This window comes from Athene noctua, chromosome 2 (genome assembly GCF_965140245.1).
Source record: "Athene noctua chromosome 2, bAthNoc1.hap1.1, whole genome shotgun sequence".
In the NCBI taxonomy this organism is placed as follows: domain Eukaryota; kingdom Metazoa; phylum Chordata; class Aves; order Strigiformes; family Strigidae; genus Athene; species Athene noctua.
The window spans coordinates 156,142,619-156,165,156 of NC_134038.1; the positions used below are offsets into that span (position 1 = coordinate 156,142,619).

The 22,538-nt window shown below is 36.9% G+C and overlaps 1 protein-coding gene across 2 annotated transcripts in view; it reads right to left on the reverse strand.

The window, feature by feature from the left end:
* The window catches only part of SEPTIN7 (septin 7), a 65,156-nt gene extending 44,048 nt beyond the window's left edge, over positions 1-21,108 (reverse strand). Inside the window, exons 1-2 of one of the 2 annotated variants that reach the window (XM_074900804.1) lie at positions 21,018-21,108; positions 18,090-18,192 (exon numbers count right to left, since the gene is read on the reverse strand). In XM_074900804.1, coding sequence (XP_074756905.1) covers positions 18,090-18,099 — 10 coding nt within the window. In that variant the 5' untranslated portion in view covers positions 18,100-18,192; positions 21,018-21,108. The remainder of the gene's footprint in view (positions 1-18,089; positions 18,193-21,017) is intronic. The other variant, XM_074900805.1, reaches the window with a different exon arrangement.
* Positions 21,109-22,538: the final 1,430 nt, after the last annotated feature.

The window sequence follows — 22,538 nt, forward strand, 5'->3', positions numbered from 1 at the left end:
GCAATAGATCCATAGCATGATTCAGACCATGAACAAATGGATCATCACTTTGTGCAAGAACCAATTCTGCACTAAACCTTTAAGGTGCCTGTCTTTTTTAGACACGAATCATGTAAATTTTTTAAAAAAAAAAAAAAAAAAGTAGTAAAAAACACCAGAGGATTACCAAATGTATTTAGTGATAACTTCAGTGACAGAAAGGGCAGAACCAAAATACATTTAAGCCTTCAAGAGGAAACACCCAATGAGCTCACATGTAACACAAATGGCAAAAAAGCTTCTGATGAAAGAGGTATGGAGAAAAATTTAAGCTTATAAAAAGGCCCCATGATACAATATTCAGACCAGTTCCAAAAGTAAGTGGAACATCAGCAATTGCATTCATTCTGAACAGTGTCTATGCACAATGTCCCGGGCACTGTACCCACCTGACTCAACCAGCCAGACAAGTCTCTCCTAACAGATCTGCTTTGCAATAAACTGTGTTAAATGGCAACTCATTTACCCTAACTTTTTAGGGAAACACTGTATCCCACCTCTACCCCACTCAACTTCAGGATTCCAGTGTCCTCTTATCCTCATTTGCAAGGGCTCCTGTCACCTCAAAGAAGGATCACAAAAAGCTGCTGTATTCAGCAGGTTCGAGGTAAGAGAAATCCTTGGGAGTAGCAGGGTACTGTCTGACAACCTCTCATGGCACGCTGCAAAGAGGCTGAACAAAATCCACCTTTGTTAACAGATCTGACCACGGAAACTTCTCCATGAACCACAGCTTTCCGCAATCCTGGCCCACCTTATCACCAGCCAGCCACCCCGTTTTCACTTCTTCAGCAGCACCCAGTGCTAAATCTGAATTGTGTGATTTGAACCAGTGGCAGCACACAGCAGGATATCTGTCTCAGTCACGTTTTTCCACTTTTTTATCCACAGAAATGCAATTACTAATCAGTTTTGTAGATCAAAATTTACATCACAAGACTAAGCAGCAATACAAGAAGTTCCCTTTGTCTTCTGTTTTCATCTTCCCTTTCAGTAGTTCCCACCTTCATACCTAGCATATCAAGCCCTCACTTTCTCCCAGAATAGCTTCAAGAACCATAGTTTTTGCTTACTTCTAGAATCAGGTAACTCTGAAGCTATACATACATTTTGACATATGCAGTCACTTTGTTGGAATACGTGGAAAGAGCTAAAGATGTTTTTGAACAGCAAATAATAAGACAACTTCCAGAAAGGTTCCAAAGTACATCAACAAAAAGGCTGCAGTCAAAATCACCAGAAACAAGATCTCTACAATTTACTGGACATGAAAGGATACTAAATATACTCAATAGTACTGGTATGACACAGCGACTTGAAAACAGGTAGAAAGGCATATAAGGTATGGCCCTTGATCTTCTCTTCTCAGAAGCATAAACATAATCAAGGCACAATTGAGTTAAAAAGTTGTATGTGATCATCTACAGAAACATCTAAAGATAGCCTTTTTAGTTATCTTAGTCTTCTTAGCAGGAAAATAAAAATTTATCAGTTGCTTATTTCTTTCTCCTGGTTTTTTTTGGTCTTTTGTTTTTGGTTTGGGTTTTTGTTTGGGTTTTGTTTATTTGTGGGTTTTTTTAAGACACCTAATTTAAAAGCTTCTCACTGCATCAAGAAAACCCAGCTGAATTTTTTAAAATCTTTTTCCTCTATATATAACAAAACCGATCATAAAACTTCAGCTATGAAGAGGGCTTATATAAAAAGCCAAAGGCTGGGGGGGAGGGGAGAAATCTTACACAGCAAATTGAGACTGCAGTTCATTACAAGTAAGAGAAACTGAGTATTTATGCCCCTTCGTAATGAAGAAGTAACATTTATCAAGGTGTTCATGTCACTCAGACAATACTGTCAGTACTAGTATATGCGCCAGAAATATCTTCTGTGAAAAAAGAGATATTTTAAAAGATAAATACTTCATGGAGAAAATTCTCAGGAGAGGAAATATACAGCAACTACTGTCAACCTAAATTTGGCATACACACCCACCACTCTAAAAGATACCATGGTCTGCAATATTTTTAACTGTCAAAGCCAATCTTTTATCTTTTCTGTAGAGTTAAAAGTGCTAGAGACTCTCAAATTCTTATTCAATAAGAGCCAGCCTCAAACTTCATCTAAAGCACATTGACAGTGGGTGTTGTTAAAAGAATGGTGTCCACCTGAAGAAAATAAACAGCTTTTCAGATGTGACACTTTTTTCTAGGAAGTACTGACTCCTCTAGGATACCTGCAAAAGTCTAGTTCTAGTATCTGGACAATTAGCAAGCAGTTTTCTCTTCCTTATTAAAAACCTAAAAAAAACCAAGGAAAAAGCAAAACCAAAAAAAACCCCCAACCCACCACTTTATTACTGATTGGATAGAGAAGGTGGTTCTGGAGAATAAGTAGTTTTACAGACAAGGATATAGATGAAAATGAAAATTAAGCCTTTAACCACTTACCTGGGGAGAGAGAGACTTCTCAAGAGGGAGCATTCCATAAAGCACAAATATGAACAGCATGTAGAACAAGTTAAGAAATGCCTCCCCAAAGCCACAAAATGCAGTCAGTAAAGATTCATCTTTATGGAGGCTAGGGCCCTATCCTTAATGCTTATGTCTGCATTTGGCAAGTTGAGAATAACCCAGCCTTAGAAAGATGTATCTAAATTAAACTACTTAGAAATATGCAAACAAGTAAAGAACACAATATCTTTAGTGAAGCATGGTTGCTGGGCTTATTTTATTATCATTTCATTGTTACAAACTATTTATTTAAATATTAATAGTCAACACTCATTAAATTGATTTTACTATTTTTTAAGCTGACAGCAGCAGTCAGTTAAGGAAACTGCTAAATACACAATGTTGACAAGCACAACCTTATTTGAATAAGCAGAAAAAAAACCTCTCTCCATCTGCCATCAGCTCACCTCACTAGTAAGAGGGAAGACTTTCTTGTCCTGCTTTCCAATGGCATTAAAAATTATGCAACAACATATCAGTTTTAAAATGCTAAAGGAACAAGATAATCAACTACAGGTTTGCTCATTAATTGTATAATGATTTCTTTCAGAGTTTATTAAAAATACATACATTGACAAAGGTCTTCACACTCTGCATATTCAAATTAGTATTCAAATAAGAACTGTCATTATATGCAATTGAATTGAATGCTAGTTTCTATCTGAGGCAACCCTATGGAATCTTTGGTTAAAAAACTACTACTTAATAAAATACTCACAGTATCTGCTCAATGAGAAAATTAAAACAGCCTAACTTCATCTATTTAGCAACTACAAAGCATGTCAGGAGACAAGTTTAGCCAGAGAAAAATTCTAAAGGGTATGAGATTCACAAAGATTTCAGAGTCCTTTTCAAACTATCAATAACATCTTCTATCTTACTGAACTCTACTTTCGGTTGAAATGGTTTAAAAGTATTTCTGCAGTTTAGACTTTTTTGACACAAAATGAAACAGCCTAAATGGCAAAATGAGAAAGCTGAACGGTAAAGACTCCTACGCAGCATCTCATCCATATGATGAATCTCTAGACTATAATGTTGTCTGTCTCTGGAAATGCTTGGAGTACCAAGTTAACATCACAAACCAATTTGACAGAAACATTTGTCAAGTAATTTTAATAATCAGACTGGAGGACCTATGTTTCATTCAAAATTCAAGAATGTAATAGATATCAGACCACTGTATACATTAATTTATTCAATAAGACATATGCAGGCATTGGATCAAATATGCTTTACCATACCTAAAGTATTAAAATTGACTGCGCAATGACCATTAGCAGGATAGTCCCACTGCATTTGACCTCTGGCTTTCCAAACAATGGTGTACAGCAATAAAATAACCTATAGAAAAATGAGCCGATGTTGTACACAAACTCAAAATTTTTCTTTCCTTGCCTTCCTCCACTTAAAACCTACATTGATTCCACAGCTATTACATGGCCATAGGTAACATACAAAAGACCTTTCAGAAAACTCTAGTATTGTGACCCCACGTACAAGGAAAATTTTAAAAAATCTAGCCTGAAATACAACTGCTCTTTCAGCACGAGCACAGTCAAACAATTTAACATTTTAAAATAATTCAATAAGCCTTTTCAATAAAAGCTATGTACAGAACTTAAAACCTTCATTTTGACCAAGTGCTCCATACCAGCACCTTCCTGAAACGCTCGAACTGCCACCAACTGTGACTTCAAAATGGCACCTAGCTTATTTTATCTATACCCAGTACCTTTGTCCTGCTAGAGGACAAAAGCAGATGTCCGAGAAAAAGTACGTGAAAGTGCTTCCAACAGTGGCTGGACCAGACATCTTTCAGATATTCCATCCAACCTGAACTATTTCATGATTCTGTAAAAAGGCATGCAAACAAGCAGCGGTGTTTCCTTGAAATACCATTTACCTCCCAAAGCTTATGGTGCTATTTGCTAGAGATCTTTATTTTGACCTCTTAACAATGTGTGCTTTTGAGAAGTTACAAATAGTGAGTGAAAAAGCAAGCATCATCTACAGGCAGGTCCTGATGCTATTCAACTCAAAATTCATTTCCCAAAAACCAAAAGGCACTGACTTCAGTTAGTCACAAACTCTAAGCAAGAAATGGCTGCTTAACACTTAGTAGGAAGCAAGGCTATTCTGAAGCATTTTAAAAGAGCTCTACAGATGCACAGTCAAGAAACTGCAGGAGGCATGCAGCCCGAGAACTCTTCATCCATCTTTACAGATACTCACTTTCTCCAAATAGTACCATGTCACGATTTCAGCTACTGTCATTACGCTGATCCTCCTTATTTCCTCTATCTTCTACTTATCCTGCTGTCTGTGTCCTTTCCTGGTCTTAGTCAACCACTTAACACAATTTAATACACTTTAGAAAATACAGCATTCTACACTGTGCCCCAAAAGCAAATTACTTCTAAGAAATTAAGTTTATTTTTAGCAAAAAACCAGACAGATAGAAAACATGAGGGGTGCCAAAACGGAGGGACAAGAAGAATTACATATATATATATACACACTGCCTAGAAGTTTGTCTGTTGATACATAGTGTGCTTGATGCTTTGAACTTGTAGGTCTCAAGTCCTTTCTAATTAGACATGTATATAAAAATGTTTTGCAATTAGCTGTAGTAGAAATGCTTTTGTTGTTACTTAAAGCAGAAGCTGGTTTTGAATAGAGTCTCAAATAGTCCAACTATCTGCAAAGTTCATAAAATACTTCCTCTGAGTCAGTTCTATTTTACTCAGTTATCTGAATGTCTGCCATTTGACATAAATTGACCAAAGCAGATAAATTCACTGTCAAATACAAATTTGGACACTGCCCTCAGTTCAAACCACAGTCTAACAGCATATAAAAATCCTTTTACTTATTGTATAGACTGAAATAGCTGTGATAATTCAAGCCAAATTGTTCCACTTTAAGGAATACTTAAGGCTAAAATCTGGCCCAATCATCCAAGTCTCAGCTCATTTCTTTGCATTCAGTCAATAAAAATGTTTGATTTCAGAGTGACTTCACTATTAAACACTTCAACAACAGCAAGTAAAAGGACCAAAACATACAGAGAAAGAAACACAGTGTGCATTTCCTCTTAAGAAAAGTTCACAGATTTAGTTTCCCAACCACTAGACTGTGTTAGTCTATCAAGTGAATTAGTAAGTAACATGCACTATTGGATTAAGGTCTACCTGTACTGTAGCAGAAGCAGGTACTGATTTTGCAAAATCACAGATAGAAGACATTTCTGTGCAGTGGTAATTGGTTTAGTTCTTTAGCCCCAGTTACTCAGGAAGGAGGAGACAAAATATACCCTTGAAATATTGTTCAGATAAAAGTTTTATGTACTGTAAGCACCCCAGACCATAAAAGAATAAAAATAGAAACATTTCAGCACAAGTAAATGTAAAATGATATTTTTATTGATAATCTACATACAGAAGACAATTTGGTGCAGTAGGCAAGACTGTGCTCTTCAAGGTCTAACTTTGCTAGGGTTTCACTAAAGTTAATCAACAGGCCACAGATGACAGTGCTGGGGAACATACCTGGGGTGTAGGACAAGAGGCTTCACTTGTCCTGCTCAAGCTAAGCCCTGCATTAGTCCTCTCACACAGGATTCAGAGTACATGGAAACAAGGTGGTTAGGATTTTGTTTAACACTATTTCTTTCTGCATGAGAATACTCATACTAACAAGGCTACCTTTGGCATTTGCAGATCAAGGAGTGTCATACATTAAATGTCCACAAAGAGATGATATAATTTATTTTCACAACTTCAGTTCTGTTGCTAGGAGCACGGAGGAATGGTTAGCCACAAACCCACGCAACATTCTCAAAGGTTTCTACATCCCCTGTGCCTTTTGCCAAAAGTCTTGAGATATAAGATTAGAATACTGATGAACAAAATGAAGTAAATTCAGAAGGAAAATCCCCCTAAAAATAATTACAATAAAACTCCAACACTATTTTATGTTGCTAATCTCTCCATAGGTCATTAAGCAAAACACCATCACACATTACCCAAGACAACTGATGTTCAGACTCAAGCTTGTCCTCAAGATCTCCTTCTGTTATTTACTTGGGCCATCCTACATGAAGACAATGGCATTTTTACTTCTGAGTATTACAAACTGCTCAAAGGCCTCTTTGACAGACTGCCACTTAAATCATTTTCAGGGGGTGAAAAAAAGAAAACAAACCAAATCCTCTTCATCAATGGCAGATGTGAATAGTTAATAAGGAAAACAGTGAAGCAAGAATAACCGGAAGCTTTCTTATACCTTAAGCCAAGGAAGAACAGATGGTAAAAAAGAACTGCTGACTTTCAAGACAAACAAAAAACGTTATTCTCAGAAAAACTACAGCTCCCTTTTAGCTCTGCAGAATGGGACAAACTTGAACAATATCTCCTCGTGAGAAAAATCATGTAGATGTGAAGGCAGATCACAGCTTTATACAAAATAAATGCTCTACATCATATGGTTTGAAGACATATTTATAGATGAAAGCTCAACTAGCTCTTCACCACAATATTATATCATAGGCAAACTATTCAGATCTTTCATGAGGCAGCTTTAGAATATTCCTGAGATTATGTCATTTGTAACAAAACCCAGATTATTCCAAATAATACAAATCCAACTACATTTGGTGCAATATTTCAATATCCTTTAATTTAGTGAACTGCTGGCCTGACTGACAACAACCAGAGCCTTGATAACAGGCATTTCCATCACAGTAGAACAAGATAACACTTTGTTGTATCACTGGGCAAGTAACATTTAAGGTCAAAAAATACGGTCTTAAAATGAGTAGTAGATCAAAGACAGCGAGTTCCAAAACACTGGAACAAAACAAGATCGACGTTACTCGCTTCTAAAACACACAGTTTCCCTACAATGCTTTTGATTACAAAGCAGAGCATTTGTGTCTTGAAAGACAGAAGACATGGGGGATCAACGCAGTAATAATAATCAATGCATGTGTGCAATGAATCCCCTTTGCTGCTCCACGTCATTTGTGCTTATCTGATAACTGTATTTTTCAGCAGCTGTTTGTTTCACAGGTCTTCATTTTAGCACAATGCTTGTTACTGCAAAGCCTGTACTGTGATCCACAGCCATCCAACAACTGCTTTCAGACCAATGAATTACTATTTTTTCACTGACTTAGTAATAGAAAGTGGACTCAAGATTCAGAATTGGCCCTGTGCTGGGTTTGTGTGGTGAGGCTAACAGTGGTGACTCCCTGTAAGAAGCTTCTCGAAGCTCTCCTGGCTCCAAGTCACACCCGCCTCTGCACCAAGGCCAAGCCAATTAGCAATGGTGGCTGCGCCTCTGCAATAACATATTAAAGAAGGGGAAACCTGAGGAGGGGGAACTTGTGAGTAGGAGTTCTGAGAAGATCACCTGTACAAACACCGAGGCCAGTGGAAGGAAGGAAGAGGAAGGGCGGGGGGGGGGGGGGGGGGGGTGCCCCAGAGCAGAGCCCCCCTGTATCCCATGGTGAGACGTCAGGGCCGCCCTCCTGCCACCATGGAGGTCACTGGAGGAGCAGAGATTCACCTGTGGCCTGTGGAGGGTCCCCAGGACTCTGTGGGGAGAAGCAGCCCCCACGGTTGTAGTTTGGTGCTGGGAGGACTGCAACACATGGGAGTGACCCACACTGGAGCATCTCAAGAAGAATGTATCCTGTGGGGAGGACTCACGGCAGTGAGACTTCGTGGAGGACTGTCTCCCATGAAAGATACACCACGTGGAGCAGGGGGAAGAATGCAGAAGAGTGATTCCCCTCACTTTTGCAGGAAGAAGTGGCAGACTGACTGCATCCCCCCCCATCCCCTGCCTTTGCACCACTGGAGGAGGAGGTACGCTGGAGGAAGAGGAGGTACAGAGATTAGGAACAAAACTGAGCCCAGAAGGGATTTTTTATTTTCTTCCCCTAAAGAGCCTGTCTTTTGCCTGTGACTAATGGGTGAGACACCCCTCCCCATCTTTATGTCCATTCCAGAGCCTTTTGATTCATTTTTCTCCTTCCCAGCACTTGGCGGAAGGGGTGACTGAACAGCTGCATGGTGCTCAGTTGTCCTCTGGGCTCAAATCACAACAGCCCATAAATTTGAAACATAACATACAATGACTTCAGACTGCAAAACTGCTGTTTTAAAAAGCACTGTTGTTTGCAGTTATAGATGTCACCTGGGAATGCTTCAGATTCCTCTCTAATAATCAAGCTGCCACCTCACATGGAAAGCAGCACCGCTGCATGCATAGCAAGCAGTAAAATACCAGAGCCAGATGCTGTTAGAACTGACACTTTCTGTCCTTATCCAGCCCACATTTGGGTCCTTCCGTTGCACTGCTTCTCAATTCTGTGGGAGGTCAAGAGTTTAATGCCCTGAAATCACAGACCATTTCTGCCCTTCTGGAGAAACATCTGCCCCAGGAAAAATGCTCATTGAGCTTCACATTAGCTTTGACACACTTGTAGTTTCAGTTTTAAGATGTCAGCATCATTTCTGGCTTAAAGCCTCATCAGTGACAGAAGTCAAAACTTTAGTGATACAAAGACAGAACCTGCTTGTGAAATTAGGAAGTCAGGACCCTCCGAAAACTTTCACTTCAAGCTTAATAGAGGGAAGGAACTATATTTAATGGCATCATTACACTCAACACAGTTTCTATCTTCTCTGACAGAAACTTAGCACCATTCCATGATAGAGTAAGAGTTCTTACATTTGTGCTCTTGGTACAAGTAACAAAACTACCTATAGTGATAAACTGGGATGAAGTAAAGGCTGACAAGAACTCAAAAAGGAAAGCTAATCCGATGAAACAGCTTCATCAGACTTTCTCAACCCCAACCACTGGTAAGCCTAAATATTCTGCCTTCAGTATTACGTTATGGTAAATGACTGGAAAAAACATCAGACTACAACACCAGAAAAGAATTGAGAAAAAAATTATTCTTAGATGTTCATTCACTTTAATAAAAGAAATTCTATACAAGACTATGGTATAAACTGATTTGTCGGTTAATGTGCTCAGAACCTCAATAGAAAAACATCCGAAAAACAAAACAGCTGCGTGCAATAGCTATACCACATATAGAAAAACACTAGAAAAAGAAACAAAATTTAATAGCTTCAAATGGATTCACAGTGAAGATCTGAACTGACTATTGCAAAATCAGCCAGGGGGAAAACATGAATATTGAATCAAAAGAGCCACATTTAATAGGTCACAGTGGCTTTACTACAATTGGATATTTAGACCACAAATACTCCATCCAAGAGTATCACTTCGGTTACAGTATTAACCTATTCATTCATGAAAATGTCAGCATTTCTTGATACAGCAGGCAAGCCTAACATTTTCAGACAACAGGAAGAAAGCAGCAGTTTTCAATTCATGTGCCATATTTATCTACACAAAAAACCTGACTTATTAGACAAAAATCTCACTCTGAACTTGTTACAAAGATGGTCCCCAAAAGAGTCCTGCAGTAAACTGGCACCTGATTATCCAGGGCTAAGGAACTGCGAACGGTAGTAGCATGATGTGCATCATCTACCTTGCAACCTACCAATGCACCATGACAGCTCAGGACCATCTGTTGACTTTTGAGGGTAGAATGAAAACAAGTGCAGGCCACCTGATAATCAATTTGAGAAGTGGAACATATCCATTAGTTAGGTACCTTCTTCAAGATGTGTTTAAGTTTACACATTGCAGTAAAAACCATTACACCTGAGCATGTACAAAAGCATAACTAGAACATCAGGCAGTGACTATTCTAATAGCAAAAACCCAGATTCATCCATTTCAGATAAACTGTGACCTACAAACCTGTCATGACAGGAACAAAGGCAAGGTTCAAATGCTGATCTCACCATAATGAACAAGCCTACTGTGATATATGAAATACCAACAGAGTAACTGTGTTTATGTGCATGTACACACATATTTAGATGTGTAAAATCAACAAGGACATTTTTATTTAGAAATAAAATTAAAAACCAGAAAGCTAGGATAAGAAAAACCACCTAGAGCAAAAAAAAATATGTTTAGCTAGAAACATAGCAAAAGTTACAACTTGCCTGAAGACAGCTAATACCGTGAAAGGATTAATTATATAGGTAAGTATTGAAAAACTCCACAAAGCTTAAAAAGACAGTGAAGATGATGAAGATGACAGCTACACAATGGAGAGCACAGTATCTCATGATACGTTTTCATTAAATTCCCTGAATTTATCTATTAAAGACCCAGTTTTAAATACCAATAGAAGTAAAAGAATTCATACCCTTTGCTACAAGGCTGACAAGGAAATTATACAGGAAACGGAAAAAAATAAAACGTTTCCAACAGAATCATCACTTGTTTAAAGAAATAAAAGCCAATTAGGTTACAGGCAAATTTTTGCCAAATTATGGGTTCACATCCACACACTTCGGTAGAAGTCTGTTCTCTCAAAAACCTTTGCCAGGAAACAAACCAAGAATTTTAAAAGATAAATTAGGCTCTGACCAAAATGCTACCACACAAGAAACAGTTTAGTTTAAATACAACCACCAAAGCTTTACAAAACCTTTCCTTAATTTTTCAAAGCAATATTTTAATATAATAATACTTGGTATTTAAAGTTAGTTGTCAGAACTCATGGTTTGTATGACAGCAAACATGCAGTAAGAGATACAATACTGAAGTCGGCTTTCATAAAATTTACTCAAGAAGTTTTCCATCCAAGCAGTTAATAAAGAAAATAACAACCCAAATGGTCTTTAGAAGTTGTCCAGTAAGCACTACAATTCCAATCAATACTGTAGTTGCAAACAATGAAAATTTGAGAATTGAAGAGCAATCACTTTAAATACTTTGGTTCTTGCCGTTAGTCCTTAAGCAACCTTCAGTACAAGTCTAAGCTACTGCACAGTGAGGAAAATGTTTAAAATGAACTTAACAAAAATTAAGATTTTAAAATGTGGGTTCTTTTATACTGAGTGAATAAAAACCCTATGCTATGAGAGTATTTGAAGAGCTATAGTTTCTAGATAAACTCAAATAGGTAGATTAACTGACTTTCCCCAACACTGTTTCAACACCAATACACTGTAAAAAGTTTCTCTTCCTCCATCAGGTTTTAAACTTAGTGCAGGTTTTCCCCCAACACTAGAAAAAGGCACAGGAAAATACCACAAAACAGGCAAGCAGAATAAGCACACTTCAAACTGTATTTCATTGCATTACAAAAAAAAAAAAAAAAAGGGGGGGGGGGGGAGGGATCCAAATGGAAACCCATCCATACAACGAAACAAGTATGAGAGAATATTTTCTAATTGAGGCAAAGTAGTCACATGAATCTATACTTCTAGCTCTCACCTAAAAGTAACTCGGTGGAATAAAAAAAAATATAAAAATTACACATTGCAGGCCAGTAAACTCATTGTTAAATTGCTGACCTTTCAAATCTTTTCCACAGGAAGATCTTCAGAGTTCACTTATTCTGCCTTCTCAAAAAACCTTTATCAACTTCCTTCCACAAAAAGGAGTGATATGCTATTGCTGAGGCATTACTCCATCAACAGCGATTACTCCAGAGGAATGTGTCATCTCTAGGAATACCCTGATTCCATTCTGATTTCCACCAGTTTTCTATTTCTTTCATTTTTATCTCTGCCAACTCTCCAGAATTCGCCATATTTTGCTTTGGCATCCCCACCACGTACATGTAAGTATTAAACTATCAATTTTAATACTCTGTAGACATCATTGCTGGAGCACATATCCACAGAACCAGTACATGAAAGACAGTAAGTTATGGGTTTTTTAAGGTTACAAAATTCTTCAAAGAACCTTTCTTATTTCTGTACTTCACTGAAATCTCATAATCCTGTCAAAAGAATACCTGCAACTTAAAATATCTTTTTTTTTTTTTTTTTTTTTAATCTGGTTTCCTAAGGGAGCTGTACCTGTTACACAACAGTTGAATCCAGGCTACTACTTTTCTTTACAGAGAGTACTCTGGGAACTGAAAGCAAGCTGTCTAACCCGGCCCTAGCCCACTGGCACAGCAGTACCAGACAGGCTGTCAGCCCTCGTGCAAGTAGCTCAAAATGGGCTGCAGCCAAGGCCATAGCACAGAACATGTGACAATTTTTAGTGGATGAGAGAATTAGAGGAATTGAGGTATTCAGAAGATGTGAAGTTACAGGGGAAAAGGAGACAGGACACATTCAAGAAATAAAAAAGGCTTTACTAGTTCTTTTCCATAATATGTTGCTTCTTTCTAAGACATGTGTGTCAGTGTACACCCCCAACTGTATACAGGAGGAAAAACTCCGTAACTGATAATGCAACAGTACAGCCCAGGGAAGCTAAGTACTGACTGGGAAGGTCAAAACTCACTTTTGTTTTCCTGGTTTAAAAGAAATCATGTTTTAATTTAAACTATATTTGTATGGTAGTAGTGCCTAGAGGCCTCTAAACTAATGGCAAAGTTAGGTAACAAATACTCAGTGGTGATACTAGACTGATCTTAAACAGCCAAGTATGAAGGTCACACTGAAGGCCAAACACATGCTCAGATACTTTGGTAGTATAGTTTAGTTTATAGTATGGTTTTACACTACAGACACCTTCATTAAAAGGATTTCAAATCACGGCAGTCAGCAAAAACTGGGATCATCCCAAAACTGTTTTTAAGTTGTACTGTCCAACCCCCGATTATTTTTCACTTAATTATTCTGCATATATCCTGCTATATGCTTACAAGTAGCTGTGTGCATCTGAGGCTCTTGGCTTGATAAATAAACTGCACTAGAAAGTGAACAAATAAAAGGGGTAATTCTAATCAGAACATGATCCATCACAAGATACCAGTATTAAATCAGTCCAAGTTTTATTCAGTGAACAATAAAAGCATTTTAAAATCAGAGAGTGCTTTTTCTTCAAGTCTTGCAAAATACAGCCCTTCCCTTTTAGTCCATGCCAAAAAGCCATGTTTAAACCAAAACATTTGAGTATGCATATAATTACAAATGAAACACTGTGACAATACTGCATGACATTTTTCTTTAAATTGTAATCTACAGGTGATCTACAAGGCTAAAGCACCAATTAGAAAACAAAACAGACAATTTACTATAAGAGAGGTTTCAAAACAGCTTTCAGAGCCGAAGCTACCAAACAGTTGTCCAAGAAATAGGAACTGTGTAGAAAGGTCCTCTAGAAAGTCTCTTGACTAAGTGTTCTGCACTTGGCAAATCAGATGATTTTAAAAAAAAAATAAAATAAAAAGCAAATTTAAGAGTCCAACCTCTAGTAAGACTCATAAAGCCTGAACACCTTAAAGCATATAGCTCTAGGAAAAGACACTCCTAATAATTATTCTTAAGTACATAAATTCTACAGGAGAAAAGAATGTTTTAAAATTATGACTTTGCATCTACTTGGGTGTTGGTTCAAGTCACATGTTAACAGTGTAATTTCAATACAAGAACAACAAAAGAGGGATTTCCTGATTCAGTGTTTAGAAAAAAAGACACACTGAAAAGCAACTCTGTTTGTTCCACACCTCATTACACTAAAACAAGAAGAAAAACACACACCCACTACTTAAGCAAGTGTAATTATATTAATAAACAGACAGAACTACAATTTCACAATTAAGATTTTCTTTAACTGTGAGCTACTAAACCATGGTAGTATTACTTCTGGAAGTTTTATTTTCTTAAGCATCTGACTTAAGCATGTACTTTCCCCTCCAAAAAACCTATGCAGCAGAGAAATATGGAGAATACACTTTGGATTTCAAACAGACCAAATATTTATGTTGGGTTCTCGAGTGTTTTAACAACTCTCTACTACTTGAAGAGATTATGTAAGATTATGAAGGAAGCAGCCTACTGAGGCAAACTTGACATTTTTTCCACTGGTGAGCTTTAATATTTCAGATGTAGAATTAGCTGCTTTAAACCACTACTTAGATGTCTTCCTTTGAAAGCATGGAGAATGAAGCTCTGCTTAATGCATATTTCTGCCTACTTTATGTCTTGTCCTCAGAGGAGGCGCTTGTTAGTTTTTATTCTATAAAACCAAGTCATTTCAGATGTAGTGCAATTTGAACTACTGATTATTAGCCTTTTAGCATATGACTAATATGAAATTAATGAAAATTTTAAAGACAAATCCATGTCCAATGACAACTGATGCATAAAGAAAATAAAGAACTATTTCAGTCTTCAGTTTCTTAAGAAAAGTTTAGAAACACTACCAAAAGAAACAATATAACTTAGAAAACATAAATACAGTTAGAGAGATAGTAATGTTAAAATGTTTATTATGGCTAAATATTATAAAGTAACCCCAGTTCCTCTTAAGGTTAGCTTTTCAATGATTCTTAAAGCATTAAATATAAAAAGGATGCTTTAACATCAACTTTTTATAATAATATGTGTGCAGTTCATAAATACTCCACCTTTAGTTCCATTTAATATAAACACCTGAATACCCACAAATTAGCAACTATATTTACAGAAAAGACTACACTAGCATTACAAGCCTCAAATAATCTCACCGAGTCTTGACTCAAAGAGCAAGCGACAGGACAGAGCACTGCCAGTATCGCTGAAATGGAGACACTTCCAAAGCAATGTCCTCAACCACATAAGGGGCTCACATAAGCACTTATGTCCCAACACTGCTCCAGAACCATGCTCTAGGCTATTCAACAACTACTCAGCCTTATGCACACCCAAATTTAAAAGTCCTCTCTCCAACTTCACCAGTACAACAGAAGCACAGGAAAGTGCCACACACTGCTATGGGCAGCCCCATCACCTTCAGGGCAATGACAGTAACTCACTCCTGAGGAATACGCATTTTATGGAGTATGCTCACACTTAATTCACTAGGAAGGTTCTGTAAAACTGATCTATCTTCCTGCAAAAATTCTTACTGGCAACAATGTCAGATCTGTTGGATGCTGTACTTACTACTTCCTCAGCGACAAGTATCTTACACAGTTAAACTGAAAACTGAATTGTTTCTACAACAGTCAGTACAGGCGTACAACCATATTGACAAGTCCCTCCAAAACACTGATCCAGTGACTTTTTATAATGCACATTTCAAGACAAAGAAGCCAGATATCACACTATGTGTATCTCTTAAATTTAACTGATAATTCCAGACTAAATGGACAACTGGAAAATAGTTTCTATACAAATGCATTAGCTGCAATATCGAGCCTCACAGACGCCTGGAAATAGCTGGACACAGAGATCAGAGAACCCCAACATTTGTCTTCTTCCTTGTACCTGTTTCAAAACCACAAGCATTGTTTTCCTCATTTTTCATTTCAGAACAAACAGGCAACATACTGACGCCGAAGCACCTATAGCCATCAGACTAGCAATTGTGTTATCCACAGTAAAAGGCAGCCATATACATACCTTTCTCCACAGTAAAAAGAGCAAGAGGGTATTTTAGATTATCTCTAAGAGATGATACATACAGTATTTTTATTCAGCCAGCACCAACCATATACAGATTAGCACTACATTTTCAAACTTAAATTTTAACGAGATTATAGATAATCCCATTTACTATTACAGAACCGTATCATGATGTCAGCTAAAGACCTCAAACCAAGTCAGAGTATACCATTTCAAAGGATAAACACAACAATAAATAATTAAAATTCTAAGAATCTAACTGCACATTACATAACAATGTTTACCAACACAAGTGATCACTAATACACAAACTATTTAATCTTCATATTTAAAAGACATTTTTTCAGGGCATACTATTACCAGACACATCACTTTGAAACAAAATCATTTCTTCCCACCCTGTCCCTTCCCAGATATTAGAGTACTAAAAGATCAGCCATCATTTTGTTTAAACACTCACTTTCAAGTATCTGATTTCTATACTTGGGGGTTGGAAAGACAGAATTAGATGCATTTTTTAGAAAGCTATTGCCAATTCCCCCAATAAACTTCCAGACAATGACGCAAATTTGCATGCAAATGAATTAAGTCTTTGTAGTCAGTACAAAAACATTAGAAATAAAACTAGTAACAAAATTTCCTGATAAACATCTCTTTTTCAATCTAATTTTGGACAAACTTTTCTTCTTGATGGCCACAATCTTCTACGGTTCTCCTAAATGCAATTGTATTGGACTGTACTAAAGGCAAACATAAGAACACCAAGGTAATTTTACACACTTTCTCCAGGTCTAATACATTGCTACATCTACTACTCGTGCTTTAAATAACTTGCTTTTTGCAAGAATTAAACTTGGAAGCACAAATTATATCCCATTCTGAAATAATACTTTATGAAGACAGTTCCTTCCCTTCTTCCTGTAGATAGCAGAAAACCACCTTTTATTTAAGATTAAACAGTTCTGCACCAAATAATGAATTATGTACTTGGATGCTAGATTACAAAGGAACCTGTAATCAAGATCCAAAAGAAAAAAGCAACCCTCCAATTTTAAAATTCTGACTCACTTTGTAATCAAAATAAAGTTTTAAGTGATCAACAATGAGTTGTCACCAATTTGACCTTGATTTCTGACTCTATCAATAGTACTATTATGTAACATGCTACATGTACATGACTGCACAAAATACCCATTGTATTGATGACAAAACATCAAAGCATTACCAAGCTAGCCAAATTACAAAAGATAAAGGTAGACATCAACAAAGAGACAGCTGCCTATTATAAACCACTTTTACTAGTATTATTTTAACCATTAGCATGTCAAAACTGAGTCACATATCCAGTATATATGTATCAGTTTCACACAAATGTACCCTAACTTAATAACAGTCTACTATTGTACAAGTACTGAAAAGAGGGGCGGGGGAAGGAAATTGGACATCCTAGCAGGAAAGATGACAATTTGGGTCATTACTGAAGCCTAAATGAACCATTCTGCAAGGCATTATTCATCCATACTAACTACAGTTTCCCACCCTCTGTAGTCCATAAGGAGCACACTGTTTACATTTGGTTTTCTCTGCAACCATACAAACTAGAAAGATTTGTTTAAATTAAAGCTTTGATTTTGTAGCACAGTTTTGTGGCCACAGAAATGCAGGATATACAGGATCCTGCTGCCTGGTTATGTGCAAGGAAAGATTCCAGCTTTACTTTTGGATCCTAGTTTGCCATGTTTGCATTCAACTGTAAAAGCAGTTAAATTCTTTTATTCAAATGAAAATTCAAGTTCAAATTACTCCTATTATGTCATACTTGCAAGTCACATTTTAGACTAGATCCACACCAAACTTTTTTCTTAGACTGTATGAACTATACGGTTCTTATTCTTTATTCTCCTCATCTACTTGTGCATCAGACGACATGTACTTTTTAAACGCTCTAGATTTAACAGTCTAAAAGAGGAAGATGCACATTTTCTCATCACATCATGCAAAACATTTACATCATCATCATAGATTTTAAGAAGTGCATCAATATACTTCTAAAGATCAGCACTCAAAGAAAGAAACTTACCTACTACCATGAGTGTGAATTCAAATCCTCTCTTCACAGACTTCCGGTAAACTTGATTTGGAAGGTTTGCAAACCCCACATATCCTTCAAGGTTCTTCTGTTGCTAAGGCAAAAGATATTGAGGACAAAAAAGTTAAAAGAAAAGCTTGCAATTTCTTACTTTGCTTGTGGGTTGTTGGTTTTTTTTTTTAGTTATTTAAATGATCACTTCATTTTCAAACTTGTAGAAAGGTGCTATCTATCCAACCTCTCAACAACCTAAGCTATCTACATCAAAGACTGTGCAATGAACTGCAACAATAAGTGAGAAAAAAAAAAAATATTTTTTTTGACTGCATAGCCAAAAGACTGGCACAAAGTTTGCTATGCTAACAGTATTTTGTCCAAGCATAAAAGCGTACAAGTGCAAACAGATTAAAATACAATCAACCTTGCTTCAATGCCCATTCAAAACACAGGCAAGTAGTATGAGTGTAGCCTTCCTATACTCAGGAGAGTCATGACGGTACTGCCCAGACATGAGGGGGATGAATTTGACGTCCTCTACTTCCGGGTCACACAACGGAAGGCCTTCATGCTAGATATAGATATAGATCTACACTAACAGAGCATGCATTGCAATAAGCCCTCCATAAAGACAAAACTCTGAAGAAGCTATTCAAAATATTGCCTACTATGAAAAAAGAGAAGAATTCTGGACACAGCCATTACTACTTCTCATCACATTAATGAAAATGTTGAAGGTACTCAAAATGCCTCTCCCTCACAGTACTAAACCTGGCGACCCTCCAGAGACCACCCATGCTACTTTTAATGCTTACTGCCAGCAGAATCCTAGAAATGTATTTGATACCACAGCAGTTCTTAGGATTGTCTTATGAGACAAGACAGTTTAGTTTTTCTACAGAGAAGTGGAAAATACTTTCAGCCACAACTATCTACTTAAAACAAGGTACTGTTTCTCATGGAGCAATGACTCAGTCTTTAGTCTTCATGTCCATCCAAAGTTGAGAGGACGTGACTTGATGCCACCTCAATGTCAGAGCTTAAGAGAGTTTGTACATCCACACAGCTGAAGCGCCATCTACAAGTTTACATTCCCCTCTCTAAGATTACCTTCAAGAGGATAGAGGAATTCTAAATAATTAAAAAAAAAAAAATTGTTCTACTACAGGCGCTATTGCCTCAGAACTTCTCTGTATGGGATAGAGTATGGTTAATTTCAGTTTGGTATGTGGTTGACTCATGCTTATTTGGATGACTTTTCTAAAAATGACAGAATAAACTTATTACTGTAATAACTCCCAGAGTTTAAAAAAAAAATTTGTTTTTAATTAAAGCAAACATTCCTTGCAAGGTTATAAAGCCTCTATACCTTTAAAAGCATTGAATGCAAGATAAACTAGCTTCTTTGCAATCCAGCAGCACTAGTCAATGAACTGACTCTGCTTTAAGTCACATAACTGATTTCTCCATTTGACAAACAAACCACTATTCTCCATCAATGCTACACCACTACAAAGACATATTACACTGGTGCCATCATCAAACTTAAGTAAGTCTGAAAAGTCCAAACTTAGATGGACTACTTTGAAAAAGATAGATTTAATCCTACTGCAAACAAGTATCAGCTCTCATTTAGTGATAACACATTGCATCAATTCTCCTTCAAGTTTGTTTTTTTTTTAAAAGGCAGTATCTTTGAACTTATTAACTCATACAGAATAAGAGTGGGACATCTAATGACAGTCAGCTAAAGCTAGGTGTTATAGCTTCAAATTCAAACACACACAATGCAACAAATGTTGTTACTTCTCTAAATGTAGGAATAATTGCCTCATGTAATCAAGAACCTTTTTTTAAGATGCTTTTTGCTTCAATTTGGCCTTTGGTGAGGCAATAGCCTGAAAGGTTTCAAAAGATTTAAAAAAAAAAAGATCTCAAGAAACTTAAAAATCCAAAGATTTTTATTATCTATTACTACAGCTACATGTAAGGAATTCAATCTATCACAATCTATCACTAACCCTGAATAGGAGCCAAGGCTTCAGAGATACTACATGACATGCAAGTGGGTGGTTTTTAAGATATTAAAGAGCTCCTCAACAGTGAAGGTCCTTAATAACTATTAAGAATATGCAATTGTTATTCATCCTACCAGACGTAAAATATCTAATCACAGTCAGACACTCCTTATAGTTCTACTTGTCAACCACCTACATCTTTTAATGACTACATACCTTTTAATGTATGTCACACTTACCAGAAACAGCTCACCCCCTCATTAAATCTAGGTAATACTTTTGCTTAAAAGAATGGGTTTACATGTAATTCTTGTTTTAAATCATTTTCATTTCTCTTTCCTCCCCTTTCTATATAGCTCCACATAAGATGGCTTTACAAGTAAGAACTTTAAGAATACTGAGTTTGAGGTACTGAGCAATAGATGGTAACTTTTGGGTTGTTTGCTGTTAAGTGTATTTACACCCACAATTTTAGATAATGAAATATAAACGTTACTAACCAGAAAGACTTATGAAGTGTTACACTTGGCATTAATGCTGAGCATTTATACTCCATAGGAAAAAGCTTTTTAAATAACTAAAGTTGGATGCCAGATTCAGATTTCTGGGATACCAATACCAACTAAAACTGAAGCTTTCAACATACCGATCTTCAAATGGTTGCATTTGTTTGTAACTTAGTACTTATAGACAGACTGAAACAAACTAGGAATTGAGTTTCTTAGATATTTCTAACACTTACAATAGCTTCCCCTTAACTTTTATCCCCTCCCGATTTTCAGTCACCTAAACTCAGTTTCTACTAGTTTCTTCTCAGTTTCCTCTACAGTTCACCTACTAAAACCCTAATGTTTCCTGTACTTGCACAATAGCTGAAATACATCTGTATCAAAGTAATACTTACAGCTACTTTGTAAACAACACATTTCCGTCATTTCCAGTGTTGAAGGTACCAACAGAATACATCCAGAAGTAGTCCAGTAAAATGACGAATTTGAACCATTGCAGCAATGAGTCCACACAGGTGCAGCAGCAATCCAGAAAGAAAAATGGGCAGTATGAGGAAAGAAGGAAAATGAAAGAAAAAGTTACTTACATTTGACCAGTTATCCGCAATATGTTTCATCTAGCATGCTTAGTATACAGTGTTTTACATAACCTTAAGTTAGTTTAATTTCTATGCATGACAGCTTCATTTCATAGTGAACATGACCTCAACGCCATTTAATGATCAATACAGGTAGTTATTCCATAGTTCTTTTTACTCTAGTTATTCAGCGTGCTTTGTTTACTATACGCTATCTGAAACTGTAAAAGGTTCAAGGGTATTTGTTTTCTTGAGAGGTGTTCAACGGAACATGTGATCTCATTTCACCACACTACTGAACAGTATTTTCATTTTAGAGTGGAAAAGGTACAAAGATCAAAGGCATCATCTTTGTAAATGTCTCCCAGGATTTTGTATTTCTATGTCACTTTATATATTCAGTGAACAGTGTCAATGCACTTCATTTGCAATACTGAGTACTAGAGCACTGCTGCAAATTTGGGCATAACCATCATGGTTGAATAGCCAGAAAATAAAGAACAAATTAGAGGGCACAAGTTCGGTGTCTGTTCAGCATCACCTAACTGTGGGTGAGAGGAGACCTATGCTAGTTCTCCAACATGGCACTTAAAGTACTTCTAACTACAAATCCATATCACAAAGACCCTTTAAATTTCTGTTTTTCACTAAACATCTTTCCCCTGCTTGAGTATTTCAAGACACTGATACAAAGGAGAAAAAAAAAAAAATCTCAATACCAAGTTCTATGCCAGCAGTCCATTATGCTTCTGCACCCTATCAACTCATTTTTTAATCAATCCCATACTCCCAGAGGCTCAGAGCCCATTTTTAGGAAACTTACACTGTGATGGAGACCACAGTTCAAAATGGCCCTGGGCTCCCCTTCTCCTTTTCTACCTAAAGGGATACGAGCCTTCTGTTTTCACAGACCCTCTCATATTCTATCAGTGTCCAGAGTCACAACAATTCAGCACATTGGGTACTTTGCTGCTGCACTCAGAGGACGGAAAAGCAAAACACTGCCCATAAGTTCCAGTCCCTTTCTGCACCCTGCAGAAAGGTGACACAAGATGCTCCATATAGTTTTGGGAGGAGGATGGGTGCATGCGCAGCAGAACTGAAGCAAGCTCTATAGGCCAGAATGCAACTAATACTGCAGATCCTGCAGCAGTATGAATGCCCAAAGGTTTTGATATCAACCTTCTTAAGCACTATATTACTAAGCCATGCATCTAAGGTAGCGAAACCATACATCTAAGGTAGCATGTACAACTGAGTAAACTGACAGCAGTATATCTCTAAAGAATTCTGTAGCCAAAAAAAAAAAAACAAAAAACAAACCCCTCTCACACACTT